The 22,816-nt window shown below is 38.4% G+C and overlaps 1 protein-coding gene across 1 annotated transcript; it reads left to right on the top strand.

Moving 5' to 3' along the window:
• The first annotated feature begins 7,695 nt into the window (after positions 1-7,695).
• Positions 7,696-11,363, top strand: LOC115924549. Its single transcript, XM_030986959.1, has 5 exons — positions 7,696-7,848; positions 8,908-9,032; positions 9,370-9,491; positions 10,353-10,674; positions 11,021-11,363. Exons 2-5 carry the CDS (start codon positions 8,915-8,917, stop codon positions 11,233-11,235), a joined length of 777 nt encoding a protein of 258 aa, XP_030842819.1. The 5' UTR covers positions 7,696-7,848; positions 8,908-8,914; the 3' UTR covers positions 11,236-11,363.
• Positions 11,364-22,816: the final 11,453 nt, after the last annotated feature.

Genomic DNA, 22,816 nt, shown 5'->3' with positions numbered 1-22,816 from the left:
ATTTAAAAGGTGCTGCATTTCAAAGCCCCAAATACTTTCTGTGTTGGTCTTGATATTCATTGTACATTAAACTAGTCTTTTACCATATTAAAGTGTTTTATAGACTTTGTTTGTTTAAATGCTTGACAATCCCAATGATTTTTTTTTTTATGGAAAAAAAAAATGGAAAAAAAAATGGGGAAAAAAAAGGAAAAAAAAGACACACAAAAAAAGAAGTTAAAAAAAAAAAAAAAAAAAAAAAAAAAAAAAAAAAAAATCCGCCATCCCGCCCCTACTCCAGAAAATCTTCTGGATATCTCAAGACTGAATAAAGCCATTATCATGAAACTTGCCATGATGATAGATCTTAGTTTAACTTAGAACTGCGTGACTTTTTAGAGAGTCAAAATTATCGTGACGTCATCCATGCGCCATTTTGTGAAAATCAACTTATGATCATATCTTCGTAACGGAAAGTTATTTCCTATTCATAATTATCATGATTAAGATCAATATCCGTCCGGTCAAGTTGAGGTCAATAAAAGTGCGCAAATGCGCGCGTGCGCGTTCGCCCGCGCGTTTACGCCCGCGCAAAAATTTAAAATGCTCCGAATCATCCCAAATTTTTTTTGCATACGTTTCAGGCCATTTAAAGCATTTCGCAAAAAAATCGCGCACACGCGCATGCGTGCGCGTTTCCGCGCGTACTGGCATTTTGCAACGTAGAATCGCCGAATTTTCTCTGTCATCATATGTGGCACATTTTTCCAAGCATATTGATAATTTGTTCACCTTTTATTAACGCAATGAGCGTCCGTCAAAGTTGACAGCACGCGCGGATTTGCGTTATCTTTATCCACAATACATGGGCAAAAACATGCCTATATAAATTTCATTTTAACTCTTTAGAATAGATAGAAACTCCTAATATTTTTTCATATTTGGATAGATTATGAAATGGAGATATGATTTCATGTCTCATTTGACCCTCAATTAAGTCATAATGTCATCATAATGGCCTCCAAACTCAAAATTTAAATTTGCATATTATGACGTTTGCATATTTTTGGGAAATTGATTGTATTTCTGTAAATATAGATTGTTTTTCTCTTTAATTTCGATATTTTCTAGCTGAGATAATTTTCTACAAATGCAGTGACCACACCTTTCCAGTTTGACAAAGGTATCATGGCGTATTTTTGCGATTAAAGGAGGCATGTCAGTTTTTCACATTTTGCGTGTATTGTCTATGGGACATGACTATTTCTCAAAACTTTCGCGAGCAATATCTCTGTTGTTTTATCTTTGTTTACGCTGAGCTTTGAGTATGTTGTAGCGGAGACAATAAGCTATCTCAAATGTGTCTTTTATTTTTTGATCAGATGCCGGGATCATGCTCATATTGCACTTGCAAAGTGGGATTTGAGAATCCCATTTTCCGTTTACGTGTAATCGCTATGTGAATTGTTTTGGTATATCGTTAACGCACTTGAATTCTATCCTCGAGGTACCTGGTTCGAGTCTGGGCGTCTCCAACCACTTTTTTTCCTTTACTTTTTTTTTTCTTTTTGACCTTTCACTGTACCATCTCCTTTGATTATTAAAACACGTACATCTGCGAATAAACTATTTGCTTTATTATTACCCTATTTTCACTTAAACGATTACTTTTTGTGTCTAATCCCTATGGGAGATGACTTTTCCTCAAATCTGGATTCTACATTTCTGTCTTTGCGAGCAATATCGCCGTTATTCCTGCTTGGATTTTGTTGATATTTGAGGATGTTGTAGCTGAGACTATATGCTATCTAAATCACCCCTCATTTTTTCAATAAGATATCAGGATCACGCTCATGATCATGATCATCTTCATTATCATTTATCAATTACATTTTCATTTCTTTGAATAAGATAAAATCGTCAAAAGGTGTTCTTCATGATGTAAATTAGAGTCAAATGTGTAACTGGTTACTGCACAGGGTCAAAGGTCATATATTGTTTCAATCTATCTTCCCTAGATCCATGATGATCAAGGAGACACAATTTAATCTTGACATATGAATAGATCATAATGGGAGAAGCATATAAATGGGAGAAGCATTTTACAAAATAATATATCGTGTAATGCCTTATTCGTTATGTAAACCATTATCATACGTATCACCTAATTCGTCTAAGTGACGAATTAAAGTCTAGTTTATTTATTATTATTCTTCCTCGAATTTGTTCGCAGGATATCTCAAGACTGAATAAAGCCATTATCATGAAACTTGCTATGATGATAGATCTTAGTCTAACTTAGAACTGCATGACTTTTTAGAGAGTCAAAATTATCGTGACGTCATCCAGGCGCCATTTTGTGAAAATCAACTAATGATCATATCTTCATGACGGAAAAGTATTTCTCATTCATAATTATCACGATTAAGATAAATATCCGTCCGGTCAAGTTGAGGTCAATAAAAGTGCGCAAATGCGCGCGTGCGCGTTCGTCCGCGCGTTTACGCGCGCGCAAAAATTTAAAATGCTCTAAATCATCCCAAATTTTTTTTGCATACGTTTCAGGCCATATGGAGCATTTGATAAAAAAATTACGCACACGCGCATGCGCGCGCGTTTTCGCGCGTACTGGCATTTTGCAACATAGAATCGCCGATTTTTTTCTGTCATCATATTCGGTACATTTTTCCAAGCATTTTGATAATTTGTTCACCTTTTATTTACGCAACGAGCGTCCGTCAAAGTTGACAGCACGCGCGGATTTACGTTATCTTTATCCACAATACATGGGCAAAAACATGCCTACATAAAATTCATTGTAACTCTTTAGAATAGATAGAAACTCCTAATATTTTTTCATATTTGGATAGATTATGAGTCGGAGATATGATTTCATGTCTCATTTTATCCTCAATTAACTCATGACGTCATCATAATGGCCTCCAAACTCAAAAATTCAATTTGCATATTATGACGTCAGCATATTTTTGGAAAATTGATTGTATCTCTGTAAATGTGGATCAATTTTCTTTTTAATTTTGATATGTTCTAGCTGAGACAATTTTCTACAAATGTAATATTCACAATTTTTATTTTGACAAAAGTATCAGGGTGTATTTTTGCGATTGAAGGAGGCATGTCAATTTTTCGCATTTTGCGTGTATTCTCTATGGGACATGACTTTTTCTCAAAACTGGATCCTACACTCCTGTCTTTCGCGAGCAAAATCTCCGTTGTTTTAGCTTTGTTTTCGCTGAGCTTTGGATATGTTGTAGCTGAGACAATGAGCTATCAAAAGTGTGCCTTTTATTTTTCGATTAGATGCCAGGATCAAGCTCATATTTCACTTGCAAAGTAGGATTTCTGAATTCCATTTCCCGTTTACGTGTAATCGCTATGGGAGATGTTTTGGTATATCGGTAACGCACTTGACTTCCAACCTCGAGATCCCTGGTTCGAGTCCGGGTGTCTCCAACACTTTTTTTTCCTCACTTTTTTTTCCTTTTGACCTTCACTGTACCATCTCCTTTGATTATTTAAACACGTAGATTCGCAAATAATGTCATAAATAACCCTTTTTACTTTATTATTACCCTATTTTCACTTAATCCATTACTTTTTGCGTGTAATCCCTATGGGAGATGACTTTTTCTAAAATCTGGAGTCTACATTCCTGTCTTTTGCGAGCAATATCGCCGTTATTTCGGCTTGGATTTTGTTGATTTTTTAGTATGTTGTAGCTGAGACTATATGCTATCTAAATCAACCCTCATTTTTTCAATAAGCTGTCATGATCGCGCTCATGATCATGATCATGATCATCATGATCATCATTATCATAATGATGATAATCATTTATCAATTACATTTTCATTTCTTTGAATAAGATAAAAATCGTCAAAAGGTGTTCTTCATGATGTAAATTAGAGTCAAATGTGTAACTGGTTACTGCACAGGGTCGAAGGTCATATATTGTTTCAATCTATCTTCCCTAGATCCATGATGATCAAGGAGACACAATTTAATCTTGACATATGAATAGATCATAATGGGAGAAGCATATGAATGGGAGAAGCAGTTTACAAAATAATATATCGTGTAATGCATTATTCGTTATGTAGACCACTATCATACGTATCACCTAATTCGTCTAAGTGACGAATTAAAGTCTAGTTATCATTATTATTGTTAGTATTAATATTGTAAATGTTCTTATAATTATTGTTATTTATCTTCATATCCTTATTATCATAATAATATTTTAGTACAATACGTCATGTGCCCAGGAATGATTGCTATTTTACATCCAAGATGTCTACCAAAACTCTCAATTCGTTGCTGAAATATTATCAGGAGAAAAAAAGTAGCATTAGAATTGCAATCGATTTAGTAATAGTTAGATTTTCAGACCCTTGTACGGAATGGTCGTACGTTTTGTACTCTTTACCTCCCCCCCCCTCCCCACCCGCTCATTCGCCGGCCGGTTGATTAGCTGATTCGCTGCTAAATAAAAATTGCAAAATCGATTCAACTTGCTTTCAAATGGCGATCTTTATACACGCGCAATTAAACTTAGCAGACATGTTTTATCCATACACTTGACAACTGTCTGCCAAGTTTGGTAAAATTTGATGAAGTCATCACAAATTTTTGCCACAAATGATAAATTTACTTTGCATTGTATAACAACCCGTTTAATGCTTGCAATACATAACGCGCAACAGTCAAATGTGTCCAACTAACCGCAACGAAATGCCCTTTCGAATGACACCAAACAAGGTGATATGTTCACAAAAATGTTTTTTAATAAATCTCTCTTGATCATGGGTCACTAAACAGATTATGTTGTGTTTCCCTCCAATTATAACAAAAATTGGCTATGACGTCATCTTTGAGAACGCTTTCACCCTCTTTCCGAACTTCTTTCCTTGAAATTTTGCAAGCATATTCGGGTGGAGGATTTTGAAAATCTCTCAAGGGGGACACTTTAAACGCCATTTCATACCCTGCATGATTATGCTAGTATGGAAGGTCATTTCTGACACAGTACGCGTCATGACGTGTTCTTCCTTCATCAAAATCCCATTCTTTTTCCACGTAATGCATATGAGCCCTATCTTATTGGTCCGTTCTTTTATTCCGATTCATTTCAAACTTCGTTAGGCATAATCTCTAGCATCTCATCAAATTCAACGTTGTCCCGAATGTGTGATGTAAGGTAGGTCATTCACTGACGTCACACTATCGCATGTGTTTTATCGCCGTCATTTCAATTTGTGAGTGGGTTCTGGAAAGGATATCAAAATTGCATTTAATTTATTCCTCACACTAGTGAGGGCTTAAGAGTACTTTCTTCTTATTGTTGAGGTTCTAAGCAATCTGTAGAGGTATAATAAATTGTATATATATTTAAAATTTCAAAGAAGCTTCTCTTTAACCCCTTTATATCTCCACTATCCTAGATGCTACAGAATTCTAAAAAATTGCTCTGGATAGTCCGAGAGATGCTCGTTTGTCTGTCACGTAGAAACACTGCCGTCAATGCATGCATATCGTTCTAATACCATTGCAATACAAGTTATAATTTTGTTTTGTGTGTATATGTTGGGGAAAACCAGAGCACCAAAGAAGAGCAGCACCCATGTATAACGTTCTCCTATTGTGTTTGCGTCCCTTTTCAAGTCGATATTTACTCACATTATCCGATGCGGAAACTCTTGAAAAATAAGGGGGAAACCCAATTTTCAGGTCCACACAAGAAGGCGTGATCATGACAAGGCAATAAAACGAATTGGATTAATGGTAATAGATATTTCTTTCTTATTTTTTTTTTTGCACACGGACCCATAGGTGCATGACATCTCTCTCTACTATAAATTGAAATGTGGGCGTGGTCACGCTCAAAGCACCCTTGTCAGCTAAAATTCACGAATATGGCGCGCCATTTGCCCAATCAATCACATACACACTGTTTATCGCCGTTAAAAAACATTGAACATTATTTTTGTTGTTATTACTACTATTATCATTATAATTATTGTTATCATTACTATTATCATCATTATTGTCAATAATATTTTCAAATCACAATTTAGCTGCCCTTCTAGTCCTCCTTTTGGGTACATACTATGTATGATACAATATCTTTGAGTACAACTTTGAAAAGCGCCTATTCCCGGCCGACGAAATGCAAATAACTCTGCTTTTCGATAAACAGTGTTTATCTAGTGATAAACATAGTTTTTATCGATACACATATGGCGCGCCGTTTGACTAATAATTTAGATGAACACTGTTTATCGCCGAAAACACTGTTTATCAAGCGATAAACACTGTTTATCGAGAAACCTATGCTTATCACTCGATAAACATAGTTCCTTTCGATAAACAGTGTTTATCGCCGACAGTTTAGCGAGATAAACAAGGTGTTTATCAAAACAGAGCTATTCGTATTTCGCCGGGAGTGGGCGCTTTTCAAAGTTGCATGTGGGGGGGGGGGGGGGGTAGGCGAATATTAAAAAAAAATGGCGTTGAGTGCAAATATGAAAAGAACAAGGCCAAATTGAAATTTTCATTGGGGAGGGGGCACAATATGAAAGATCATGTTATGAGAATTTTGATTGATAATCATTGATGCAGAAGCGATTTAGTTAACCCTAATAGGGCCGGGCTATTTGAAGTCTTAGTAGGGCCGGGGGGGCCATTATGGCCCCCCCCTTAAGATCTCGGCCGCGAAGCGGCCGATCGCCGCGAAAATTTGCACGCATGTCAAGTGAAGTGTAAAGAATAATATGATAATTTCAATTTTTTGAAAAATTCACTCATTTGCATATTTATGGTAATTTATGCAAATAAAGTCATAAAAATCACATTTTTACCCATAAATCATATATTATTCATATTTAAGCATTCTTTTTCACTAGATATATTCATTAGACCATTCTGAATAATAATACGACAAAAAAATTGGAAGAGCCAGCTTATTTCTTATGTTATCCCTTGTTTTGATAATTTCTTATGTATTTCATTGTTTTTTTAACTCATGTATTTCATTGTTTTTGTTGTTTTATTTCATCTTTTACTACAATTCAACTATTTTGACTCCCAAAACAACCACCTAAACTATAATCAAGACCCAATAACCCATGTTTGATCTGTTTTTAGGAAAAATGACTTTGCCATACGTTTTGTACACAAATCACGAAAATGAGCGATTTTCAGGCTGACATGCAAGGACAAAAGGTCACGTGACCTTGTAACCGTAGGTCCGATTTTCAAAAAAATTATTTTAAAAGTTGCTCAAGGCTTGAAAGAAAAAAGTCAGCGAGCGGCGGGGCGCCATCCATATGCGTTCCCGAGCAATCAGAAAAATTGTGGAGGGGGGGGGGGCCATAATGGCCTTATTAGGGTTAAGGCCCTTTGAGCTCGACTTTGAAAAGCGCCCACTCACGACGAAATACGAATAAATCTGCTTTTCGAAAAAATAGTGCTTATCGATAAACACTATTTATCGCCGATAAACACTGTACATCAGTCGATAATCAGTGATTATCGGCAATAAACATTGTTTATCTGAATTATTAGGCAAATGGCGCGTCATACACGAAAGGAGGAAACGAATTTGCTCCCTTTTTTTTGCACACGGACCATGGTTGAATGCCTCAGTCTCTGTAATTATTGATAAGTAAGCGTGGTAAAATAAGTAATAAGTAACTTTGGTAAAATAATCTTTATATCATGTTTTTCTTTGCACACGAATATTAGTTCTCGATACGTTATAAATACAGGCCAGGCAACATAAATCTCACCGCAGAACACAAGGTGACATTACTGTGCATGTAAGCCGTTTGAATCTGTATTTAAAAAAAGGTAAGTTGTGGAGAGTTTAATTTCATTCCATGCAATCTAGTGTTAATTATCTAGGCGATGCTAAAACTATTTGCTCACGAGCCAAACGCTGAATTCGTTTAACCTCATATAAGTGTTTTGATTTATGTTATTTTGTTTTGTTTTTCCTCTCTCATAGTAGCTCTTGAAATGTTACAGAAAAGTTTTATTGTGTTTTATGTACTTATATAATCATAACCAATATTAATAAAATATCACGATAATAAAGGGGGGGCGGTAAATTTAGGCAACCCGTGGTATGTAGGTCTACCTGTTTTTTTTTCTTTCAAAAATAAGGTACTTTTGTGAATACAAGGGCTCATGTAGGTTCTTGGGGGCCATTTTCTACCCCGCTAACAATGAGTTATATGTTTGAAAATGACGTGGCACCATGCGGGGAAGAGGTGGGATAACACTGGGGTTATCAGTTAATGTGGGCATTGTATGATAAGGTTACATGTTCTAGATCAGGCCTTCTCAACTAGTTTATTAGAAGTGCCAAATGAAAATGTTATTGAAGTTGAAGTGCGGGGAAGAGGTTGATAGCCTAACATCTTTCGAACATTTAAACACTGGGGTTATCAATAAATGTGGGCATTGTGTGATAATGTTACATGTTCTAGATCAGGCCTTCTCAACTAGTTTATTAGAAGTGCCAAATGAAAATGTTATTGAAGTTGAAGTGCCAACCTGTATGTTTGGTGACTGTGCTGCGAGGGGCAACAGCTGCGCGCCGCTTCGACTGACTTCGCGCCGCCATTTGAGTAGGCCTGTTTTGGATGCATGTTATCATGGTTATCAGTCAGAGTATATACTTGGTGATTACTTACAGACCATCTTCACCTGTTTGATAATTAGGGGTAATAGGTGTGCTTGTAGATCCCCGGGGTTACATGTAGGTTAGTGGTACTGACACAAACATTTCAAAATGCAGTCACGTAGCTGCTTGAATTCTTTGTAAGCCCGTTGATTACAAATCCAGTCCACTTGAAGTGAAAACCCGAACTCTCTATACATTTCTTTCTGATCTTTGATTGTTAGGACCAAAATGGCGTCGTTTGTTTCCATCGCTCTGGTCATGCTGTTGATTGTCAGCACCAGTGCCCAAGGATACGGTCAAGCACAGCTGCACATCAATGGCGCGATTTCATGCCAAGGTTCAACAGGTAAAACAATGGGTTATGGTACGAATGTTAAGGGAAAGAAGAAAAAAGAAAAAAGAAGAGGAGGGGGAAAATAAGTCGACGAAGAAGGAAAAAAATGAAAAAAGAAGAATGAGAAGCACGGAAAAGATGAAGAAGAAGAAGAAGAAGAAAAAGAAAAAAATAAAGGATTTAGCTTTTATTAGTTTTTGAGATGCCCGACCAAAAATTGTGTTAGGCCTACACACTTGGAAGGAATATCTGCTAGGGCCATTTAGGAGAGGATCCAGGATAATTTTGTCCTACTCCCCTCAATTACATTGAACTAGCAACGGCCTTTTTAAATTGTATCATACGACAGAAGGCTGCACTAATTTTGGAACTCCAAGCAGTCCGGCACTGTCCTGCCAACATGTAAAGGATGTGTGCCCTAAAGCAGCCAGTGACTTCTACTACATCGAGAGCGCTGGGCTCTATCGAAAGGTATGTTTTTTTAATAATTCGACGACGGGAGTGGATGGAACGGGGCACCAGTCACAAAAACGAAAGACATTGTTTGGGGTCCAATTTCCTGTTGCGGGCAGGATTAAGTGCACATTTCTTTTTGCAATGAAAATATTGACACTGCAAGATTCCAGATGGTCGGGGCAAGTGTACCCAGGCGCGTACGCGGGATTTTTTCAAGGGGGGGGGGGGGGGGGTTAACATTTATAAATCTGGCCGAAAATTTCGCAACGACTCAGTCAGCCGCTGAATAAGCGGGGGAGGGGGGGGGGGGGGGGGGTAAGAGGACACTTTTTTTTTAGGTCCCCAAAAAATCGCAACGACTCAGCCGACCGCTGAATAAGCGGGGGGGGGGGGGGGGGTTAGAGGACACTTTGTTTTTTTTTTGGTCCTAAAAAATGTCGCAACGACTAGCCGACCGCTGAATAAGCGGGGGGGGGGGGGGGGGGGTAAGAGGACACTTTTTAATTTTTTTTGGTCCCAGAAATTGACATTTGGTTCCGTTGGAGGGGGGGGGGGGGGTAAGGTCACCTTTTTAGGTCAGCCATGGGAATAATTTTTTTTTTTTTTTTTTTTAAATAATTTAAAAAAAAAAAAAGGGGGGGGGGAGGGGGTTTTGGGGGGGGGGTTCTGGGGGGGGGGGGGGGTTTACACAAACAAAAATACCAAAGGGGGGTTTATTCCCCCCCCCCCCAAACACCCCCTGTGTACGCGCCTGAGTGTACCCTCCCCCCCCCCCCCCCGAACTCATAAATCTCAGATGTATGATGCGTTTATCGTGGGGATCTCCATCCTCACACAAGTTAAGTTTTACCACCTTCCATCTTGTCTTACATGCAGGTGTTCTGTGAGATGGACATTGAGGGCGGTGGATGGGCCCGCTACGGCAGGTCCAACCAAGGAACCGTCTGGAACTATGTCGACGAAGACGCCACCGAAATCACACTCGACATCATCTCCCCTTCCGAAGTAAAAGAGATGATTGATCTCAAATACAATCATTTCCTTGTCCAAACTGACGTTGTCTTCGAAATGCGGGCAGATGACAGCACTAACCCATCGCGTCTCACTACACGATCCCTTCCTTGGCTCGAGGATACACCTCTGTTCATTCCTGATTACGGCAACGATCATACCCGCATTGAATTTCCGTCTGGCAGTGGTAAATGATTTCATCGTGTAGTCTATAGTCTCATTTTACACAGATTTTTATCATGTTCAAAATGTGCATCAAAAAATTGTCTTAATGTTTTCATTTGTCTGACCCCATTCAATAAACCCATTGGCAATTAAAAAACTCCATGTGTTTGCAACATCACCAATCTAAATGTTATTGCAAAGTCCATGCGTTATACAAAAGAGCGCACTGGTCTTGATTCATATTGAAACTGTCTTAATTAGGGATATTAAACGCCATCTTCCAGGGTTTACACACTATGTCACCGGGTTTACACCATGTTTCATTTTATTTTAGTACAATTAAAATGTGTTTTTCGTTCATACCATAGTTGATCGAGTGACCTGCATTCCAGGAGGTACAAGCAAATGCGGACAAGGGGGAGGGCTACCACCTGCCAATGGGGTTTCCAAGCCCTTCTTCTTCCAGTCGCTCTTCTTCTCGCCCCGGGGAACAGGGGCAAGCTTGTCTAGTAACCTCGATGGTCAGTGGCACCGCAACAAGTACACTTGGAACGGAAGCTACTATTATGTGTATGCCAAGTAATGATTTGGTCGATAGAGTAAAACATGAAACCTTGTTCTAGATAAGAAGTAGTATAAATCTATCACGGTTTCTTGTTTACATACTGTGTATTAGTATAGTATTGATGACTGCTTTGAAACGTCGGGCAATAGCTCGATAGGGGGGGGGGGGGGGGGGTAAGCGGACACTTTTTTTTTTTTTGGTCTCGAAATTTGAAAATTTGACATTTTTTCTCCGTGGGGGGGGGGGGGGAAGGGGGAGGTAAGGTCAGCTTTTTTAGGTCAGCCATGGGAATTTTTTTTTTTTTTTTAAATAATAAAAAACAAAAACAAAACAAAAACAAGGGGGAGTTTAGGGGGTTATGGGGGTGTACGCGCCTGTGTGTGGGACTATGAACGGGCTGGATTTTTGTGTTACTGAAATGTGCTCAGAATTCAAGTAATTAATCTATTAAATGACTATAACAGACAAGAAACAAGTCTAGACCTAGATCTACGGCTGATAATTAGACCAATTCATTCACGTAGGGCCTACCCTTTTGGTGTGTCTGGTTGTCTAGCGACCAATTCTTCGCACACGTACACATATGGTATCCGCGATCGCTCAAACCAGTTTTTAAGCAAGACTGAACTATTCCCGGTAACTTGAATTTTACCCTCGAACTATTACGTGGGCGTGGCATTTTTCGTTTATTTACGGGAATGGCTAAAACCATGACTGCAATTTCGACCAATCAGATGGCTGGATTCTTAAGTGAAGTATATAATACATTTTAAAATGTAACTTAAAGTAGATATTCATTGATTTTAAAAACTAACTTATTATCATTATTGCAAAGTTATTGCAACTTTGATTCGACAAGGTTATCAAAATTCAATTCTTGGAAACATGCGAAGTAATGATTATTATAAATTGCAAAACGCTTAAATACAGCCCCGGCATAGCAACTGAATCAATTTCCGAACGCTGCTGAGATGTGTGAGATCACAGTATGGACATGATTTGCACAAGCAGACGATGTCCCATGACATCTCACACATTTTCAGTGCCTGTGTTTTCATCTTCTCTTGAGTTCTTTCTCTTACTTCACTACCGTCAGGCTAAATGTATAATTTATTGCCTCACTCTAAACCCCGCGCATGGTTTTATTTTGATGACAAATGCAGCGATACAAAAAATAAAGGAATCTGTCGCTTGTAAACAAAATAAGACGCCATTGTATATTCAGCTGCACACACCGCGGTATGTTCGGCGTTTCAAGATGGAACAAATGCCGTCCTTAATATCAATCCAAAGGGTTTTTCAATTTGAAAGTCTGGTTTCTTAGATTGTTAATTAACCCCTATCCTGTGTATTTACAAGCAAAAGATTTTAGTTATCAGAATCGGGTCATATTCCCTTTTGAAAGGTTTGACATGCATTACATTTATATACACTAAATTCATTATAATTTGACAAATAATAGCTTTGCAATTATGTTTATTCTTTATGGGATGTCGTCTGCTTGGCAGTTTTGGTCCATATAGTGACGTCATTAAAACATCGTTATTTTTCCGGCGAATCTCTCGTATATCCCAGCTGCTATGGAGGCGGTTGTATTTGTATTTTTATAAATCACCCGATATGTAGTTGACCTAAAACTGGTACGATGGCCACATGTTAGCTTAACAGTTTCTAGTAATACATTAGTTGACATATTTGTGATTATCTTTGAATTTCACCTTTAACAAACGAAGGGTGAAGCACTTTTAGCTTAACTGAATTGTAAAAATCATTTATGTCAATTGATGAATTTTCAGGTATTTGTACTTGCCTATCATGTTCATATAGAAACGGAAATAAATAAATGAAATAAAATAAAATCTAATCTTACAACAAATTTTGGGAGAAGTTGACGTTTTGACGCATTTGTGGGACTGTAAGAATTGAATAGTATATATTTAGAGCGGATTAAAGCCAATTAACAAAGGATTTTCTAATTTAATTGCCTGCTTGTTTGGCATGTTTGGGTAGTTCGTTTATTGATTGGTTCCAAATTCCAGTTCACACGGTTGGTTGACTGACCCCCCCCCCCCCCATTTAAATGTGATTTAAATGGCATCATAACTGAATTGTATAATTTGTTTTTACCAGCAGAATTTGACTGATAAAGTAGGGAATTGTAAGAGTGGACTGATTAATTGATTCCTAGTAGATTGATTGAATTGTTGATTGGATTTGGTGACTGAATGATTAATGTATTGACTGGCCCGATCGATTGATAAATTCGTTAACAGAAAGTATTTATTCAGAATAGATTAAAGCCGATTAATAAAGGATTTTCAAATTGAATTGGCTGATTAATTGCTTGTTTGGCACTTTAGGATGGTTTGTTGATTGATTGGTTCCAAATTCCAGTTCACATGGTTGGTTGACTGATTTGGTTATTGATTGATTGATTTGTCGATCGATTGAATGAATTATTGATTGATTGTCTGATTGTCCTGATTAATTGATTGACTACTTTGTTCATTGGTTGAATGAATGATTTGTCAATTCATTGTTTGACTGATTTCTTGATTGATTGATAGATTGAATGATTTTTTGATTAATTCGTTGATATGATTTGACTTGATTGTGTGTGTGATTGATTAGATCTGTTCATGTATTGACCGGCTGACTGAGTGGTGGATTGTTGACGGATATTACGGTTTTATTGAGTTTTCTTGCTTATGTGAGGCCCACCCATGTTTGGTATAAGTTATTCAAATATCGTGCAAATTTCAAATTCTTCTTAGTCATATACAATTCTAACTAAAATACATTTTCATATTAGTATGACTTCACCCAATCAATGGACCACTCATGTATCAACCGACCTAATCGACTCCCCGATCAAGAAATTATTCGATTAATACATCAGTCACCTATTCAATCATCCGACTTTACATCAATCAATCGTTTATATTAACCGATCAATCGGTCGAATAGTCGATAATTAACAGACGGTCACATTAATATGCCAACGATCAACTGTACATTTAGGCCCTTAATCAATAAACCAGTTATTTATCCAATAAATCAATCACCTATCAACAAGCAGACATAAAAAGGAAGAATTAACTCAGATTAATCAATAAACGAATCATCCATTTCAAATCAACCAATCAATCAATCAACCAGTTATTTAACTCAATCAACTTATCAATGATAAATCAATCCATCAGAAAGTTAAACAGTAGATGAATAAATTAACAAACGAACCAATCAAAAAATCCTAAGCGTGAACGATACATTTAGGCCCTCATATTATACATAGTCGTGTTTCTTCTCTCATTGAAATTTTGTTAACTACTATGAGAAATAAACAGACAATTGGTATTCTTGTCGCTTTGTTTTTACTATATTCATTTTTAGATATGATTAATTCGAAAATACACTATAAAACATTGCGTTTTTAATACTTCCATTTTGACAAGTGAAGGGGCGTCTTTTTTAGAATGGGCTGAAATACATTATACAAAAAGCAAAACTGTCAAAGTCATTACCAGCAATCATGAAGCCGAAAGAGAATTTCGAGAACTACATATACACAATGTCCATTATTAAAGTATGCTTTACTTACTAATACAGTACAATAATAAAACGTTGAAAGATTGTATTGCGGTGCTCCGATGTATGTACCTGCGACGATCGTCGTTCTGAGCTGAATCTCGTCCAATATATAGGCTAAGACTTAGGGTTGCAATTGGTTTTAGAATATTTCTAGGCTTAGGGTTAGGTATATTTGTAAAGCGCTTAGAGACATTTGTATTAAGCGCTATAACAAAATTAAAATTATTATTATTATTATAGTGTCTAATCTAGGACGGATGTTAAGAATTCGGTTAGTATACAAATAATACACAGCAGTGAGGGCATTAGTAAGAATTACCCACACAAGGTACCTTTGGTACAGTCTAACACGCCCGAGGTGGTAGCCAAGGGTGTTTAGACTGTTTTGAAGGTACCAAGTGTGGGTGATTTTTACTAATGCTCAAACAAAATGCTGTGTATTATTTGTTTTATAAGATCACTTTTTATTTGTTATATAAAATGATGTTTTGTAACATGAATTTTACTAATGACCGGTCAGTAGAATTGGATAATGACCGGTCATTATCCATATCACGCGTTAGAAAAAATAAATGCCTGGTCACGTGTACGCTTTCGACCAATCATTTGATTAGGATCCACGTTATCATATTATAATGTACGATATTGATCGTGGAGAAGTCGCCGCAGCATGTGTTGCATAACCAAGTTCGAAAACTCCTCAAATGTGATACATTTTGGACGATTTCGTCAGGTTTTTAAAAGAAAACAGCAATATTCATTTATACCATCCAGTTCAACAGATAGTAATATAATGTGTTGTGAATGTTGATTTAAAGCATCAAATTGCTAAGAAGATTTGCCCTTCTCATTCAGTTCATTGTTGGGCAAGACTGGAAGTACCAGTAATGGTTTCTGAGTTTTTCATCCAAAGTTGATAGCGCCATCTAGTGGCCAATTCAAGTAACTCCGAAAGACAAGATAATTGACTGCCCAGCTGATGAGCATCAGAACCAGTACATCCTGGGATTTTTGTGTGTGATTCCATTTGAGTATAAAAGGAGGGAAGAGGTTAGCATGTTTTAATGATTCATTTGTATTTACAAACTCTCAAAATGGTGAATTAAAAATAGGTTAGTTTAATTTAGTCTTGACACAGTAAAGGTTTTATGAATGAAACAGCTTTGTGTAAATCACGTTTAGTAGTATAGCTATGCAAACAAGCGAAATGACTACGTGCAATGATTGAGCTCGAGTCCGAGTTTAGGTTAGAATATATTCTTATATAAATTTTATGTCAGTTGAGAATAATAGAATGTTAAAGTTAGATAAATAAGTTGGTGAAAATAATACGCTTTGACTGAGTAAAAGTCAGCTAATCAGACTGTTTCTAACTTTAAGTCAGTTTTGGATTGTTTACACAGTCCGCACGGCACATAAAGCACGTGAGGACCCCCGCTGCTCGTACATGTGCTAGCCTTAAGATTTGTCGTGGTTTTTTTTTTAAACTTCAAATTAACTTAAAGTTTCGTTACCACGCGTGTGTTCGTACGGTCTCTGACTACAAGATAATTTCGAAGTTTAAAACCACGAATTAATCTTAAAGCTAACGGACTATCGTGTGAACCGAACTCAATTAGATAGTTCAAGGTTTATTAAGATTACATCGAAGACTGACACCGTGCGGAGTGGGAGCTGCTTCGGCCACTGGCTTTTTTCCCGTCAAAATCATGGGGACATGGTAAGAGTTGCAGTTGGGTTTTAGGTTAGGTTTAGGGTTACTGTTAGACAGGCGCGGATCCAGGGGGGGGGGGCCGAGCGTGCCTTGGCCCCCCCCCCCCCCCCCCCCCCCCCGGCCGCAAAAAAAAAAAAAAAAAAAAGGAGAGAGAGAGAAGGAAAAGAAGGGAAAGAGGAGAGAAAGGGAAAAAAAAAGAAGAGGAAGAAGAAAAGAAAAGAGGGAAGAAGGAGATCGGGGGGGGGAGGACTTGCCGCCCCCTCCCCCCCCCCCCAAATAAAAAAATAAAAGAGAAGGAAGGAAAGGGAAAGAAAAAAGATAAAGAGGAGATAAAGGGAAGGACAAAATAGGAAGAAGAAAAGAAAAGAAGGGGGATATCAGTTGCAATTTTCCCGCCAACAAGGTGTAGATCGGAGGGGGGGGGGGGGGCACTGGCATACTGATAGGGGAGGGGGGGGGGGGGTTGGAGAAATAGAATTCAAACGTGGTTTATTTATAATTCCATAACGGTGGTTAACAAATAATGCTGAAATGAGATAATTTTCCTCACTTCATGCGTTTGTTGGAAAATGACAAATTCCTAAATTTACAGCCAGGCAAGAAAATGCTTCTTGAGATGCCTACATATCAGGGCCCGCGGAACGGCGGGGATCGGGATCCTCGAGCCTCCCCCACACTTTCTTTGAAAAAGTATATTAAAGAGAAATAGAAAGAAAGAGAGCGAGAAAGAAAAAATAGTTAACTGCCAGTATCACAAAAAAATGCTCATCTGACCGTAATTAAACGCCTAAAACCCCTGAGCTTCTGGGGGATCTGCCCCCTGGACCCAACCAAGAGCCCTTAGGCGGGCCCCTCGATACTCATCTGACCGTAATTGAGTGCCTAAAACCCTTGAGATTCCGGGGCTCCGCCCCCTGAACCCCAAGCCAATTAGTGACCTGCCATTGTAACAATTAGGTATCAAATAATGCTCATCTGACCGTAATTAAATGCCTAAACTCGTGAACTTCTGGGGCTCTGCCCCCTGGACCCCTTCTAGGGCCAAAAGGCGGACCCCTGAATGCTAATCTGACCGTAAATTAAAACCTTAAACCCCTAAGCTTCCGGGGCGAACAAGGTATCAACATATGTTCATCTGACAGCAGGCGCGTAGCCAGGGGGCGGTGGGGTGGTCCCCCAATAAACGCCGGCAAAAAAGAGAGGAGTGTATAAAAGGAAGAGGACGTAGAAGGAAAAGGGAATAGACAAAGAACATATTTGAAATTCAGACGAGGATAATTTTCGGGAACGGTACAACGAATCGTCTTCTTTCTATAATAATTTAATGAAACGTCGAAGCTTCCGCGCTTCGCGCGGAAGGGGGGGGGGGGAATTGATTTAGACAAGGATTAAGAGTCGAGAACGGTACGACGAATCTTCCTCTTTCTCTAATGATTTAATGAAAAGTATAAGCTTCCGCGCTTTGCGCGGTTGGGGGAAACTAAATTATTTTCGAGACCGGAACAACGAATCGTCTTCATTCTCTAAAAATGTAATGAACGTCGAAGAGGGGGGGAAACTGAATTTATACAAGGATTAAGAGTCGAGAACGGTACAACGAATCGTCTTCTTTCTTTAATGATATAATGAAACGTAAAAGCTTCCGCGCTTCGCGTGGGAGGGGGGGAAACTGAATTTAGACAAGGATTAAAGTCATAACGGTACAACGAATCGTCTTATTTCGCTAATGATTTAATGAAACGTAAAAGCTGTATTCAGACGAGGATTATTTTCGAGAACGGTACAACGAATCATCTTCTTTTTCTATTGATGTAATGAAACGTACAAGCTTCCGCGCTTCGCGCGGGAGGGAGGAGGGGAAAACTGAATTCAGATGAGGATTAAGAGTCGAGAACGGTACAACGAATCGTCTTCTTTCTCTAATGATTTAATGAAACGTAAAAGCTTCCGAGCTTTGCGCGGGAGAGAGGGGATGAATTAAGACGAGGATTAAGAGTAAAAAACTGTACAACGAATCGTCTTCTTTTTCTAATGATTTCATGAAACGTAAAAGCTTCCGCGCTTCGCGCGGGAGGGGAAAAACTATTTTCAGACGAGTAGGCACGTACGGAGGGGGGGGGGAGGCGGTTAGGTTTTTTATGTGTGTATTTTGGAGCGACCCCCCCCCCCTTTTTTTCTGTGATTTTTTTTTTTTTTTTTTTTTTAAATTAAAAAAAAATATGCCAATGGCTGACCTAAAAAAGGTGACCTCACCCCCCCCCCCAACGGAACAAAATGTCAAATTTTCAAATTTCGAGACCACAAAAAAAAGTGTCCTCTTCTCCCCCCACCCCCCCCCCCCCCCCCCCCCCCCGCTTATTTAGCAGCTGGCTGAGTCGTTACGATTTTTTTTTCGGACCAAAAAAAAAAAAGTGGGCCCCCCCCCCTAAGAAATCCTGGATCCGCGCCTGCTGTTAGATCTAGTGTTGGGACCAGTGTTGAAGCTAGGAATGGGACTGTCGTTCAACCTGCAGAACGACTTTTAAGACGGAATGTTCAATTTGGAAAGAGAGAGAGAGAGAGAGAGAGAGGACATGGCGGAACCGGTTGCGTCACTATGACATCAAAGTCGAGCTGTAAACGTCCACATTTCGGTTTCCGTTTAATATAAATCCTGACGTTTGTGTCGCATATTTATTGTCTCTCCATCTTAAAAGAGAAGATTGAATTTAAAGGAAAATTAACCCCAAAGAATAAGTGTAGGTATTCTGAAAAAAGAGATAAATTCCTGCCTTTTGATGTACAAGAAATCTTACGAACGTGTACAAGCGATATATAAATGAAGAATTCTTGGCATGATGTATTGCCTTTTAACATGACATGGGCGCAGCCATTTTTCCTGAAAATGTAACGTACGGGCGGAGTTGTACATGCATCATGCACCAAGGAAAGACCCTTTTAAAGGTACTATGTCCCATTTGCAGGCCAAAAAAAAATAAATAAAAAGGTTAAATTCCAACGGCATTTGAAAGATAATACTAAATTTGAACTTCCCTATACAAAAAAAAAGGGGGGGGGGGCTGGAATATGTCTTTAAGTTAGACAATAACGACTATTAGTTTTCGAATCGACTTAAATGATAGCAACACAGTAGGTAAGAGTCTGATTTTCAGACCATTGTACCGAATGGTCGTACGTTTTGTGCTGCACAAAGATTCAATCAGTTTAATTTTGGCCATTAGAAGAAGTGGGTTATTGATGTAGACAAATGCTCATGTACCCTTAGGCAGCTCATTTTATGTATGTTATTTCCAAAGAAGATAACAAAGCTAGTCAGTCACCCAATAGTGTCTGGGTTTCCTTGCATAACTTGAATCTTGGGACACTGCTAACGTTTAAATTTCACAGATAGGACATACATGACATATTCATAATTCCTGCAAGGTTCTACAGAATTTGAGGTTGGCTGCAAAAGGGACATAATACCTTTAAAGTATGTTCTGTTTCATACACTTCATTGACTTGTATGCTATTAGTTGACAAAAGTGCTTTTGAACTCAACCTAATAATTATGTGAAAACATTCTGGTAGCTTTTCTTTACAATATCATAATACAACGCAGCCATGGGATAACAGAAAGAGAGTCCAAGTGGGAGTGAGAGAGAGGGAGGGAAGGAGGGAGAGAGGGAGAGAGAGAGAGTATTATTTTATTTTTCGTTCGGCTATAACCGGGAATACATCATCGGAGGGCTAAAAGCGTCCCCGGAAAGCGTCATGGCATTACGGACACGAGGGTTGTAAAAAAAAACAACAACAATATTTTGTTATGTTATTATTATTTTTTGTGTGGAAACTAAAGCACCAAAGAAGAGCATCACCCATGTATAACGTTCTCCTATGGTATTTGCGCACCTTTTCATCACAATATCTACTAACATTATCCGGTGCGGAAAAATAAGGGGGAAACCCGGTTTTTAGGTCCTCACAAGAAGGCTTGATCATGACAAAGCAACAAAACGAATTGGAGTAATGGCAAGAGATATTTCTTATTTTTTTCTTATTTTTTTGCACACGGACCCATAGGTGCATGACTTCTCTCTCTTCTATAAATTGACACGTGGGCTTGGTCACGCTCAGGCACTCTTGACAGCTACAATGCACGAAAGGGGGAAATAAATTTGCTTACTTTTTATTTTGCACACGGACCATGGCTGAATGTTTCTCCTCAGTCTCTGTAATTATTGATAAGTTAGCGTGGTGAAGGTAAAACCAGAGCTCCTTGGTAGAATAATCTAGATATAACCTTTAACTTTGCACACGAACAATTACAAAAAGTAAAAGAGGGCGTGGTCATGATGAAGTACTCTGATTATAGTAGTTCATTATAAGACAAAGGAACAGACGATTCTCGAGACATTGTAAGTACAGCCCTTCGAAATGCACCCCCTTAAAATCAAGACAAATTTTGAGATGGGGACGATATGTCGGGTAGGGCATGCATGGTGTGTTTCCAGAAATGATGTAGGTTTTCAGTCGAGTGATACATAAAATAAGATCAGGATCCATGTGATAATCATGATTCTCAGTCTGAATCATTAAGATAATTTAGGGTAAGTTCAGAACTCGAAATCTGCCCCCTTCTTTGACCCCCCCCCCCCCTTCTCTCTCTCTCTCTCTCTCTCTCTCTCTCTCTCTCCCAAACAAAATTTGGGCAAAGCAATATTACCACAAGTACATTACAATCGAAAAAAATGTATTTTCCAAGGAATCTTATCCATACATTTAACATTAATTTAATGGTCAAAATTGCCAGGATATTTATAGAACTTTTGTCAAACTTGAGAGAAAGAGGGGAAGGGAGCAAGATGGGTATGGCATTTGCAACCATGTCAACAAATTAGCCATAAATGATTCATTTTTAAAAATGTTATTGTACTTGGCACCATTTCTCTTGTTTTAAATACGGAAGGGTCGATTGGCATGTCACACGAAACCCCATTACCAAATACTTACAATTGTTTCACATTGTAAGTTCTGTCCATTACTTTAATCTAAGTCTCTTATTACGTCAGTGATATTCTGATAATCAATTTCTTTCACATAAATGTAGATTTGATCTTGATTTAAGATTTATTCATATGGATTTAAGCTAGGATTTAGAGGGGAGAGCATGTCATGACGGACCTGTATCATTTTATTATAAAGGTTTTGTGAAGTTTTTGTGATCTATTTGTTCGAAACAATGTATTTTTCAAAAATTAATGATGCTTTGTGCACCAGTTTCTCTCAACTATTCTGAGATCTATTTTGAGAGTGTGTATGTTATTTGGACTTGGCGAGGGCCTTGAATGGCATAGAAGTGGTAGTGACGTTGGGTCAGGGGCGTCGCCAAAGGGGGGTGTGGGGGGGTGCGACACCCCCCACTTGTCAGGATATTGTCGGTAAAATTGCGCTGCCGTCGGGAAAAAAAGAGAAAAGGGGGAGGGGTAAAAAAGAGGGAAAGGGAAAGAAAAGAAAAAAAGAAAAGGAAAAGAAAAGAAAGAAAGGAAAAAAAAGGAAAGAAAGGAAAAGAAAGGAAAGAAAAGAGAAGAAAGAAAAAGAAAAAGAGGGAGGAGAGGAAAGAAAGAAAAAAAAATAAAAGAAGCAAAAAAAAGGAGGAAAAAAAAGAGTAAAAGGGAAAGAAAAGAAAACGGGGGTGAAAAGGAGGAGAGAGGGGGAGGTAAGAGCCTGAGAGAGGAGGAGTGGGAGTAAAAAGGGGAAGGGGGTTGTTGGATGGAGTCGTCTCGTCGAGGGAGCAAGAAAGACACGGGTAAATATTTTGCTGTGTCGGGTCAGCTGTGTCGGTATTCTTGCTCGATCCTCGTGTTCTATATCAATGCAGAAGTTTGAAGTCGGTGCGATATATATTGTCGGTCGGCCGACAAGTTTTTTTCGCTACGAACTGTGACTTTGTATCCGCTGTGACGACTTCGAGAGTGACTACAACTACAATACTTGTATTTTCTCGAAGTTTCACTTTCCTATAATATCAGCTAAAGAAATCAGAATTTTAAAAATTGGGGGGAAACTAAATTCAAACAAGGTTTAAGAGTCAACAACGGTACGACGAATCGTCTTCCTTTCTCTATATTGTGATGAAACGCCAAAATTCTGCGCTTCGCGCGGAAGGGGAAAACTTAATTTAGACGAGTTGAGAACGGTACAACGAATCGTCTTCTTTCTCTAAAAATTTAAGGAAACGTCAAAGCTTGCGCGCTTCGCGCGAGAGGGGGAAACTGAATTCAGACAAATAGGGCTTATTAAGAGTTGAAAACG

Source organism: Strongylocentrotus purpuratus, unplaced genomic scaffold (assembly GCF_000002235.5).
Source record: "Strongylocentrotus purpuratus isolate Spur 01 unplaced genomic scaffold, Spur_5.0 spur5_scaffold_16, whole genome shotgun sequence".
Lineage (NCBI taxonomy): Eukaryota > Metazoa > Echinodermata > Echinoidea > Camarodonta > Strongylocentrotidae > Strongylocentrotus > Strongylocentrotus purpuratus.
The sequence above is the reverse complement of the archived record's forward strand: the minus strand, read 5'-3'. Positions and strand labels throughout refer to the sequence as shown.

Coding starts and splice junctions, on each gene's coding strand:
- LOC115924549 (XM_030986959.1), top strand. CDS start 8,915: ATGGCGTCGTTTGTTTCCATCGCTCTGGTCATGCTGTTGATTGTCAGC. Junction 9,033..9,369: donor TTCATGCCAAGGTTCAACAG/GTAAAACAATGG, acceptor ATCATACGACAG/AAGGCTGCACTAATTTTGGA. Junction 10,675..11,020: donor TGAATTTCCGTCTGGCAGTG/GTAAATGATTTC, acceptor TTCATACCATAG/TTGATCGAGTGACCTGCATT.